The sequence below is a fragment of the Penicillium crustosum genome, assembly GCF_028827405.1.
Source record: "Penicillium crustosum strain IBT 35664 chromosome Unknown utg000003l_segment0_segment0, whole genome shotgun sequence".
In the NCBI taxonomy this organism is placed as follows: Eukaryota; Fungi; Ascomycota; class Eurotiomycetes; order Eurotiales; family Aspergillaceae; genus Penicillium; species Penicillium crustosum.
This window is the reverse complement of record NW_026623124.1, coordinates 3932880-3943658: the sequence shown is the minus strand read 5'-3', so window position 1 is coordinate 3943658 and position 10779 is coordinate 3932880. Positions and strand designations below refer to the sequence as shown.

Below are 10779 nucleotides of genomic sequence, written 5' to 3'. Positions count from 1 at the left end.
ATGGGTCAATAATTTTCCATTCTCCAACCCATTATTAATTTAAATTGATCATTAGAGGAGTGACAGTGTGCTTTAATCTGGTATTTATACATTCCCCGAAGAACGCTTGGTATCACATATAGCTCAGGAAATTTATCAGTCGTGCATCCAACTAGCCAAGGGAAGACCTTATTAGCACCAAATCGGAGAATGTCGAAGGGATCCAATGTTTCGTTCATCGTGAATAACAATCTGCGTAGAGTGAAAAAGCTAATAGAGGTACCAAGTAGAGTCCCATCAAGATCGAGATTACGATGATTCCCTCGCGAGATATTGATGGAAGATCCATATCTATGCCCAAATCTTGGTAGATATACCATCCACCGGCCTGACTGGAAAGGAGTTCCTGATTGGCAAGAAACGCCGCACCTGCGAAGGCAAGTGGAATCGAATCCGCGGATTCTTCGAACTGTTGAATCCAATCCGCAATCTGTGATCCGGCAGGGTACCAGGTGCCATTTACAGAGCTCATAATAGACATACACCCTGAAGATGAAGTCCCTAGCAGATTGGTGAGTGGGGCGTTCGCAATGCAGATATCTCGCAAGTTTGACAACGCCTCATCGGTAACCTTGTCTTCTTCAAGAGCTGCAGCAGTTGCCATGAATGTGTCAATAAAGGAACCAGGGCCGAACATTGCTATGACGCCCGATAACAAGGGTCCTTTGCTCTTTGTTGAGATGGCATCCAGCGATGCAGCTTTGAGAGTACTGCCCGCTGTGCTCTCATCGCGGCGGCGATACCCCCCGAATAGTATGTGTGGTTTTGTTCCAAACAATATTGATCACAAATATCTACTGGATCTTTGTCCAGTAAGGGGCCAGGTACACCCTGGTTCATATAGTTGGGTAATTCAAAGAACCCGGCCGTAGTGTTCACAGTGATTCGGTAAAGAACCGCTTGACCAGAACCATCTAAGTACTCGTTTTGTGTCATATTGAGATAGAGAACCTCAGAGAATTCATGTCGGTTGCGATCCGTCTGCCAAGGTGATTTTGTCATATTTCCTGGCATGCACGCAGTGACTCCCCAAAAGAATGTACTGTACCACGCGTACGAAGCTGAATGCTCAGCATAAAATGCCTCTGAGCTTGAACCGCAGTTGACTGGAAACTGGGACGCTTCTATGATCTCATATGTAGCTGTGGAGTTCACACGTGGTGCGAATTGACGAATCAGTCCTGTATTGAAACCACTCGGAACTTGGGAGTAGAACGTTTGAGAGGACAGATCGTTAAGAGTTAAGAATTGCACTCCACTATTGTTACTCCACAAGTTCGGTTGGTAGGCATAGGTATTTGCTTTGTTGAGAGCATCGCGGACTTGCAACACGTCCTTGCCGATACCAGATAATGTTGAATACAACGGGCGAGAAGCGTAGATATCGGTTCTCTGTTGGGGAGATGTCCGGACTTTGACAGACCGTGGACTGAGAAAGACCGACTGGATGGGATATGTGATGAGACCAAACACCCAGATGAAGATTGCAGCGGCCAGTACTTTCCTGCCGTATTGCCTCCATCTCCCACAAATCAGTGCTCGATATAAGGAGAAGTCCATCCACTCGCGGTCAGCCAAAGTTGTGGCTTGGCGGCCTATAGAATTCTTTTGATTCTGTGCAAAGATTACAGCGGCACTAGCACACACCGTGGAGATCCAGGGAAGAGTAACAACTTGAATAAATGCCTGAATAATCCGCACAGAGCGATAGATCTTTCGCTCTTGATCGAAATCTGTTTTATCCTTACGATAGTAAGGGTAGTGTAAGGTTTCAGTCGAATACATCCAAGAGCTGGATTTGAGGGGGCGGCTTGACAGTATGGCGGTCATGGTCCAAGTATAGATGACGAGAGCGACGTAAATAATCGAGAATAAAGATATCCAGGCCAATCGGGGAAAGGATGGATTGTGCTGTAATGGTCTCGTTGACTGCACCTGGCTATATGATGGAAGTTCCTCATCATGTAGCGGAGAAGAATCAGATGAGGAATCATGCCCAGTGTATTCGGGCGCTTCATGATGGAGATCGTCTGAGCTCGGGAGTTGCCGCAGAGGAACAGAGCCGGGGGTTGTCTCCATCTTGGGATTGTCTTCCCCACGGGGAGATCGAGAAAAAAAAAAAAAAAAAAAAACGGAATATCTACCACGGCAAATGTTTTGCTTCTTATTCTACGGAGTGCCCCAAGCCCTAATTCCCCCTGCGTCTCAGGGCTGAGTATAAACCTCCTATACGAGCGACCTGTGCGCTCCATGTTACAGTTTCATTCTTAGCTTATTTTCAACTTGGCGCTGGCTCTTGGCACTGAATTTGGCACAGAAATCGCAGCCCTATCACTCAAGCCTTAGCCAAGACAGCTACAAGCACAATTTTCTAAAGTTATTCGCTAGTTGGTTATGGTCTGTACGGCTTGTGGCCTTCGAACCCGGCGGCTTCTCTCCCCCTCCACCTTGGCCCATTATAATCGCCCAGTGACTTAGCTCCAACTATAAATAACTTCCCGCTTTAATGAGTCCGTTTGAAGGCAAGTCTCGTGGCTTGGACTTTGGGCGATCGCAGTCCAACCATCGACTTGGTACATAGAAAAAGTCCCCCTCAAGTACTCCGTACAAGTCTACCCATTTGTCTATGAAGCACGACAATCGACTCTTGGTGATCTTGGGGGTTTAGGTCGATGACCTTCAGATACCACAGAGACAGTGCTATCTTATGGGTGTTGATTTTATTTTCGTCATCTAGCGGTTGCATTTACAACATACCTGGGCACTGCTGAAGTACCTATGTAGGTAGGTAGGGATCCAAGACATTTCAAGGTGCGGCCCCAAGAGAACCCATGATCAGTTACCCGAGCACGTGGATCTTTATGTGCCTTCTCATTCGTGAGATATAGTTCTGTAATCTTTGCTAATTTCTTTGCTTCCCGTTGACTTAAATTTGAGATACTTGCTTATTTAAATCTCCAATATGATCAATATAATCATGTAGTATACCAAAAAGGAAATAATTCTACAACCCTTCTTTGCCCCGCAGGCCTACAACCGTGGCCCATACCAAATCTCCGCATCTGTAAATATTGATAGGGAGAATTCCCGCCCCCGTCTGTTAGCACTTTAGCGCCCAATCAATGAGCATGGAGGGAGAGAAAGATCATATATGGTCAACTGCATCTATAATCATAAGGCGCCTTCACACCACCACTACATATACACCCCATGAGAACTTCACCCCCTACACCTACATAGTTGCCTACGCAAAGTGTCCACTCTCCCAAGTCCAGTTCTTAGATATTTTCGCTTTCCATCAAAACTCCTAAAGCCATGCTAACCCGTGATATTCGTAATGAAGATTGGTTTCGGTTCCGCCGGGACGATTGTCTATGCGCTGATACCGGGGAAGCACTCGGGAAGACCCTTGCTGTGCTTGTTGGAGGCGTGCTCGAGGAGGCTATAGTCGCGCGAATATGTATGTTAGTAAGGAAACCCATATACACCGACAGGAACGAAAGAATCGCGAATGGATTGAGGGTGTGAAGTAACGTACGCAGGCGCCTTGGTGGTCTGGAGGAAAGTCTGTCTGCAGACCTGGCACTGGATGCTCATGGCTTTCTCGTTCTAGATGATAATGTGTGTCAGTGGTTGGAGGGGCAATATGGACGTTGCAGACATTGACGTACGCTCTTGGTCTGCGACTTGGCGGTCTTCTGTTCCTTCGCGTTGCGCTCGCGCTTCATGTTTGCCTTGGCTCCCTGTCAAGTATTGTTAGTTCACTGCGCGTTGACGACCCAAACAAAGAGATCAGAATGGTCTGACGTTGTCTGTAGGGCTTGGGGATTGCTTCTTACGTTGCCCATTTTTGCGGTATTTGACTTGACGTCTGAAAAGAGGGAAAGGGTTCAAAGAGGGGAATGCGATGGGATGGGGGCGTGAGGAAGATCTGTAATTTTTTGTAAAAAAAATTGTAAGCCCCGGTCTTAGGCCCCACGTGGGGCGGGGGCACATTGCTTACTAAACAGGTCTTTATCCCGAGGTCTTGAGTGTCGACCGCCCAGGTAATTCATCGGAGTTTCGACACACAACGCGTTTAGTAAAAAGGGTGTCTAGGGAGAGAAGTATTTCTCAAGGAAAATGGGCATGCAGGATTTGTTATTGGACGCAAATTTCTTTGAAGACGATATCTACATGCAAATGTAAAGATCAGTCGATGCAACAACGAGATTGGATCCACCCTATCCAGACGAAGGAACGACTAAATTTCGAAATTCATGGTAAATCTAGAGCCAACGTTCCGTAAATATATGCGAAGATTTACCATAGACTACGTTGAATATTCCAGCGATATCTACCTTTCACTCTACATCCAGAACATTGTCGTTATCGCCACTACTTCAGCCTTGCTATCTGGAACGATTAAAATATCAAACTTGTTTCAATTAAAGGGGTCGCCAACGAGTGGGACTATCGGTAATTGGGTACTATCTGCTATCAGTGAATACGCTAATCGCGACGGCCATTAGCAGCTCCATAGATAATGCGCATCCAGAACTCCGGGGGGGTGATCAACATAGTGATGAATGGAACCAGGATGCATTGAGCCAAGATGACCCCGATCAACTGTAGACCGAGAGTCACATAATCTGGGCCCACCAGATTAGCACCTGCCCCTTTGGACGAGGACGTTTTTCCACCTGTGGCCTGGCCCGTTCCAGCTGTGCCTGCCTGGCCGAGAAGTGCCTTGCAACTTCCGGAAGGACCCTTGGCAGACTGAGTTGATGCGGCTCCCTTGAAATCGCACGCCGACTGATCCTTTTTCTGGTCTTGGTAGTAGCGGTCGAAGATGTAAGAGAGTTGATCTTTGCTCTCGCAGACGCTGTAGGCACCATACTGTCCTGTGGTTGCGTTCTCGGAAATCCCATCGCAGGCACTCTTGTCGCTTCCGCACACTGTACCAAACAATTCGCCGTATTGATCCGCGTGTACAGATTGACCTACTACACACGAGAGACTGTCCACCATGCATGAACACAGGTCTTTGTTCGGGGATGGTGGTAGCGGGCTGGACTTTGCCAACCACATACTATTGACGGTGGGACAGGCATGCGGAGAGTTTGTGGGGGTGTAACTGCCGCTGTTTACACCACTGGGAGTCGCAGTCTGAATTGCCTTCGAGTAGTAACTGAAGTCTGGTTGGGTGGTCACAGAGTTTCCGTCAACAGAGACAAGCCCGTAGTTGTTGGTACTTTCGAAGTACATATAAACAATCCCACCACTCCAGACATTTTCCATTTCAGGTCCGAAGATTGCAGAAATGTCGCCAAACTTGCGAGGCCTGACAGTGTTACATCCATACTCGGAGAAGAAGATTGGGACAGGGTAATCCTTGTACTGCTCTGTGAGGTTTGTGTAGCCAGAACCCTGGAACGTGTTGTCTCCACACCACTCGTACATGTTGTAACCGAAGAAATCGATAGCGGTGGACTGATCTCCGCAGTAGAGATAGTCTGACAGCTCGTTGCGAAAATCGGGTTGGTCGGTAGTTGCATAACCAAAGCCCAATGACTTCCTGTATCCCTTCTCTTTTATGTATGCTTTCATGTCGCGCACCGCTGCTTTGACAAATGCTGAGCCGATCGTCTCGTTGACTTTGTTCACGACCTCATTCCCGGCAAAGAAACCAATCACATTTTCATACTGATGCAAAGCATCAACCACGGCGGTGTATCGATCATATTGTGCAACGGTCCAAGTTGGCGAGTTGGAAATAATTGACAACTGAGGAGACGACAGATCGGCGATAACATAAATTCCTGCATCGGCCAATTTCTGCATACAAGCATCGTGGTCTTTGGTTGGGTCGACAGCGTACACCCGGATGACGTTGGTTCGCAGTTGCTGGAGGTATGGAATATCACGTTCGCAGTGAGAAACATCCGCCAGAGGGTCAGTGTAGTGAGGATCACTTGATTGGCCGGTACCTGTAGCACCTCCGGCATTGTAGTCCTCTAGATAGTGTCAGTTTAAGGTCACTGGAGTATCTGGATCATCTAGCTTGCGTACCCTGATAGGCAATGCCACGGATGTAACTAGTCGCGAAATCAGCAACTGAAACAGTTTGAAATGGTTATTCCACTCACAATTGTGTGCCGTTGTTTGAATAGAAGAGCTTAGATCCCTGTGAATAAATCCCGTTAGTTTCTTGAATCCCCCGAGACAGTGTAGATATACTTGCTTTGATCTCGATCGCTGGAACACTAGCTGTAGCAACTGCTAAGAACAGGAAGAGTCCTGCCAGAAGAAGGTGAATTCGCATCTTGGCTATATTCCAGTCAGTTTTGATGATTGCTGTGGATAGATATGAGAGGAACAACCAAGCCCGAAAATGCAAAAACTGGGGGGGTTTCTGTGTAACAGTTGCACGCGTTGTTTATGGGACAAGTAAAAGAAAAGGAGAAGACGCGAGAGAAACAACCTTATGTCTACAGGTACCACATGCCACCTGGACAAGACTGACTACATAATATACAAAGTAGGAAGCGACGAGGCGGTATCTGACCGCCTCACATTCTGCTAGATTTAAATAGGTTTGGAAGATATCTCCAATTTGAATGATTACGAGTATACAACCGTCAGTTTGATTCATTTCAATTCGAAGTGACACAAGTATCGACCTAAATTGGCGGAGGAGTTGTACAATTTGCCCCGTGATGACTCCTCTACGGCGGATTACCTTCATCTCTACTAATATTTGTGTTGGGAAGTCCCGATATCCTCCATTATAGCCGCAGAATACTGCTCAAGTCTTAGCTTGCCGTTTGTAATAGCGTTGGGGGTGCGTCTTCGTCGGGTACTTGCAGTGGAGAACCTTTCAAAGCTCGCCTGGCTTATTTCTAAGTACATGCCGCCTGTTTGTCTCAATATCCTTCTCTTGGCAGAGTCAAGCTTTTGAAAGGTCCAAGTGGAGTATTTGTATACATGCAGCTCCACCGGCAGGGCGATCTGCTCCCGAGGTCGGCAAGATCCGGCTTTGGAACTGACCCACATACCGAGCGTACTATTTTTATCGATCTACATAGGGTAGAGCTTCATCACGTGCCCCATCCTCAGGGTTTGGATTTGGCGGTCAGTGATGGCAGGATCGCAACTTGCCTCCTTGCAAGGGTTCCCGGATTTGTATCTTAATTTGCTATTGAATTGGACCCAATTATGAATCCATACTGTCTCTGCCGTTGACAGTCGATTTATACCTGTTCCTCTTCCTGCTGTATTCGACGATTCTCGCGTTTCATTTCCATTTTTTCTTCGATTTCTGCGTACTAAATATCTATTGCCTCTTGATGTAGGTCCTGATGTCCTAGTTTCTCCAACTAGTTCGAGCGCCACAAGGGCTTCTCTTCCATATTGCGTTAGGCATGAGGCATGAGTTGTTGTGCACTATTTGGACGACTAAAAGCCCACAACTTGGCGGCACAAGGCGGCCAATACCTATAGTGGTATGGTTGGCTTTGTTCGGGCGTGTCCAATACACAAAATATGGGCGTAAACTTGAATGTGGTCTCTCTGGGAGATAGTTCTCCTGCTGGGGGGTTTAAGATGATCAACGTAAAACCTCGACACTTGCTTGAAATACCACGCTAAATGACATGAACCGAAAATAGACAAAACTCCGGACGATAGTTACATATTATGTTCTTGAATCTCCAATACTCTCTGTTGGGATTTGAATAAAGAAATGACACCCCGCCCGGGGGAAAAAGAAAAGAACAAGGCAAGAAGATAGCAACCCGTCGCTCTTCGCTCGTTGTCGTACTTTGATCAGGTCGCAGCAGCAGCGGGAGCTGCTGGTGGTGATCCCTCTTGCTGTTGTTGCTGCTGTTCTTGTTCTTGCTTCTGCTTTTTCCGCTCCTTTGCTTCTGCATCCTCTTTCTTCCACGAGCCCTCGTAATGATGCGTCACAAGAGGATCACCTTGATCTGTCGGGTTCCCGTTTTGAAGGGCAGCGAAAGAGACTCCGGGCATGATCAAAACATCACCAACCAGCTTGGGCCGTTTAGTGTGTGCGAAATCGCGATCATCGACGGTTCTACCAAGCAATTGCCCGAGACTCTGCATGATCGCGACCGTCATAATCTTGGGCCCCGTCACGTTGACCACGTCCGAAAGCATTTCTAGAGTAATCCCGTCGATGCCCACAGCGTTTGCTTTAGCAATACCCTTCAATTTATTGAGGACAGTGTCAACAATAACTTGAAGATTGCGCGAAGACTTTCGTCCAACAAATACCCAATTGCAGAACTGGGAGGCAACTTCCGTTCCCGGCCCCCGCGAGTCAAAGTCGAATTCCAATCCGACGATCATGTCGATGTTCTCATTCCGGTACTCCAAGGGTACCCACTCAGCGACATCTTTCTCGCACGAGGTATCTAAATCGCCCCAAATTCCGCCTTCAGCGAGAACAACCAGGTAACGGAACAGGTCCGCACGTAGGATCGGGATTGGTAGGGCTTCATAGACTTCGACGATATCCGGTCGCGTTTTGAAATAATGAGCGCGAACGAATGCTTCAGCCGATCGATCAGTCAGCAATTCTTGGCGGAGCGATGGGTTTTTTCTTGTCCAGCTGCCGGTCCATTCGCGCTGGTTTTCTGATAGATTATCAAACTTGGCAGAATGCCAGACCTTGTCTGGAAGAGAGTAAATTGGTGCAGGGGAAGTAGTAGGATGACTTTCGCTAGCCGAAGGTTCCTCCGGAGCCTCCGGAGAAACTGATATTGAGGTTGAGCCCCCTGCGCCGGTCGTTGTCTCGAAAGATTGCGGTGTGGTGGGACTGGAAACCAAAGTGGGTGTTTGATTCCACGAGTAAAGATAAAAAAGGAGCACAAATGGAATTATTAGAGCGAGGGTCAAGCGCAAGGAGCGCGAGTTCTTCAAGTTGGTCGACATTGAAAGATTGAGCGAAGAGCCGCAAAGATGACACGGGGAAACATGCGAATATATGAAATTCGACCAAAGAAACCGGGATGTTCTAGGATATTCAAAGAAATCCACATAATGTCAGCAATCCAATCCACTTTAGCGTGCGGCTGAGCCCACCGGATTTTCCCTAATTTCCATTGCCCCACTACCTGATTCGAGCAAGACGGATGTAGAATGAATGATTAACATAGATCAATTTGGGCGTTTGTGTGTCCCTGCTAGTCTGTTGCCAAGGCGATCTAAAGGACTAGTCAAAGTTGGATTGAACTTTCTTCATTAGTACATGATCTATTACAAGATATCATAGGGAGATTTTATCTACTTGCGTACTAATGGTCTCGTTCGTATCGATTGGGTGGGAAACAGCAGAAACAGTATATGTATTATGTACGATGTATATTATTTCAGTTCCAGTCAACACCCCCTTTTCTCACCTTCTCTGCAGTTTCCCCAGTTCCTCTATTGATCTAAGCAAGACAGTTTTCCCAGACCAGGCTAACCTGCTTATTGCTCGATAATTGTAATTCCTGATCCCGGTTCGTCCCTTTTTGAACTATAGTCAGCCACGTGGATGTACAGAAATTCTAATTGGTCGAGTTCCAGTTGATAAATACCTAGTTCGAGAAGTCAATGATTCCCACCTCATTGTCACGTTTTTGGTCATGCCTTACGCTGATCTTTTTCGGTACAGGCCTTTGGCCCCCTGTGGAGTCCATGGCCAAACCACCACCGAACTAGACACCTCGGTGCAAACTGAAACAGGATTTATGGGATGGTATTTGGGTCTGTCAACTAGTACGAATGCCCTCTTTGACACGATTTTTACCCTTTGGATAGATTCTACTGACATCTCTTTCACGGCCAAGGCAGTGATGGACACACAAACATGGGCTACATTGGGGAGCTATGCAGGCGTTTGTGATGGGACTTCATGCCTATATGCAACAAACTGCGATAATAGCATCATCACATATGATGATGGTGCCACCGGGTCTTGGTGAGTTGCCTATCAATATCAGTACATTCCAGCTGATGAATATGAATATTCACTTGGGCTCTGTTCTGCCCCATAGTGACATCGCTATATGTGTCACCATGACAATCTTTCAAACATCCTCATATAGAACACCCTCGGCGATTGATATTTCTTGTGGATTTTCTTGGAAAGCAAACATAATCTATCGCCAATTGCAAGCAACAACAACAACAACAACAACAACAACAACAACAACAACAACAACAACAACAACAACAACAACAACAACAACAACAACAACAACAACAACAACAACAACAACAGAGCCAAGTACTGCGTCCCCATCATGATCCTTTCAAGGAACAGGATCTATAGATAGAATACTCCCGACTAATCAGAATTCCAGCGTCCTCTCCAACCCTATCCACTATGACGTCACAAACCGGTCGATCGACCACAACTACTACAACTTCAACAACCACAGATTCGCAAGCCAGTCAATCACCAAGACCTACCGTGGCCGCAAAAAAAAGGCTCTAGTAAAGCTTGGATTGCGGGCGCTGTTATTGGTCCTCTTGCAGGTGTCACCGTTGTTGCAGCCGTCATATTCTGGTGGATCTATCGCCGAGGGCAAGACCAACCCTCCTTGTCACAAGAGCAGTCGTTTATCAGCCTGAGCCCGCCACCACAGCATGCAGGATATCTGCAGGGGCCTTATAACCAAGCGCACGAACTGCTGACTACTGAAGCTCTGCGCATACATGAGATAGGCCCCAGTGGTGAAAGGTAGGTGACCT

The 10779-nt window shown here is 47.0% G+C and overlaps 5 protein-coding genes across 5 annotated transcripts; 1 reads left to right on the top strand and 4 right to left on the bottom strand.

Annotated features, from left to right (window-relative positions):
• Positions 1–214: 214 nt before the first annotated feature.
• N7487_008572 (uncharacterized protein) lies at positions 215–2118 on the bottom strand (the record flags this gene model as incomplete). The annotated part of the gene is made up of 2 exons (XM_056876302.1): positions 215–756; positions 816–2118. The coding sequence occupies 2 exons, from the start codon at positions 2116–2118 to the stop codon at positions 215–217; spliced, it is 1845 nt and encodes a 614-aa protein (XP_056728490.1).
• A 1278-nt stretch (positions 2119–3396) lies between these two features.
• Positions 3397–3954, bottom strand: N7487_008571 (uncharacterized protein). Its single transcript, XM_056876301.1, has 4 exons — positions 3879–3954; positions 3711–3782; positions 3578–3648; positions 3397–3481 (listed from the first exon to the last, which is right to left on the bottom strand). Exons 1-4 carry the CDS (start codon positions 3885–3887, stop codon positions 3412–3414), a joined length of 222 nt encoding a protein of 73 aa, XP_056728489.1. The 5' UTR covers positions 3888–3954; the 3' UTR covers positions 3397–3411.
• Positions 3955–4530: 576 nt separating this feature from the next.
• N7487_008570 (glycoside hydrolase family 72 protein) lies at positions 4531–6343 on the bottom strand (the record flags this gene model as incomplete). The annotated part of the gene is made up of 3 exons (XM_056876300.1): positions 4531–6035; positions 6091–6116; positions 6168–6343. 3 exons carry the CDS (start codon positions 6341–6343, stop codon positions 4531–4533), a joined length of 1707 nt encoding a protein of 568 aa, XP_056728488.1.
• Positions 6344–7845: 1502 nt separating this feature from the next.
• Positions 7846–8973, bottom strand: N7487_008569 (uncharacterized protein; the record flags this gene model as incomplete). The annotated part of the gene is made up of 1 exon (XM_056876299.1): positions 7846–8973. One exon carries the CDS (start codon positions 8971–8973, stop codon positions 7846–7848), a length of 1128 nt encoding a protein of 375 aa, XP_056728487.1.
• A 695-nt stretch (positions 8974–9668) lies between these two features.
• N7487_008568 (uncharacterized protein) lies at positions 9669–10659 on the top strand (the record flags this gene model as incomplete). The annotated part of the gene is made up of 3 exons (XM_056876298.1): positions 9669–10003; positions 10202–10312; positions 10389–10659. 3 exons carry the CDS (start codon positions 9669–9671, stop codon positions 10657–10659), a joined length of 717 nt encoding a protein of 238 aa, XP_056728486.1.
• Positions 10660–10779: the final 120 nt, after the last annotated feature.

Bases quoted from the DNA above. Each gene is read 5' to 3' on its own strand.
- N7487_008571 (XM_056876301.1), bottom strand. The intron at 3,649-3,710 runs GTACGTCAATGT...ATTATCATCTAG, and splicing joins CCAAGTCGCAGACCAAGAGC to AACGAGAAAGCCATGAGCAT. The intron at 3,482-3,577 runs GTACGTTACTTC...GCGCGACTATAG, and splicing joins CAGACCACCAAGGCGCCTGC to CCTCCTCGAGCACGCCTCCA.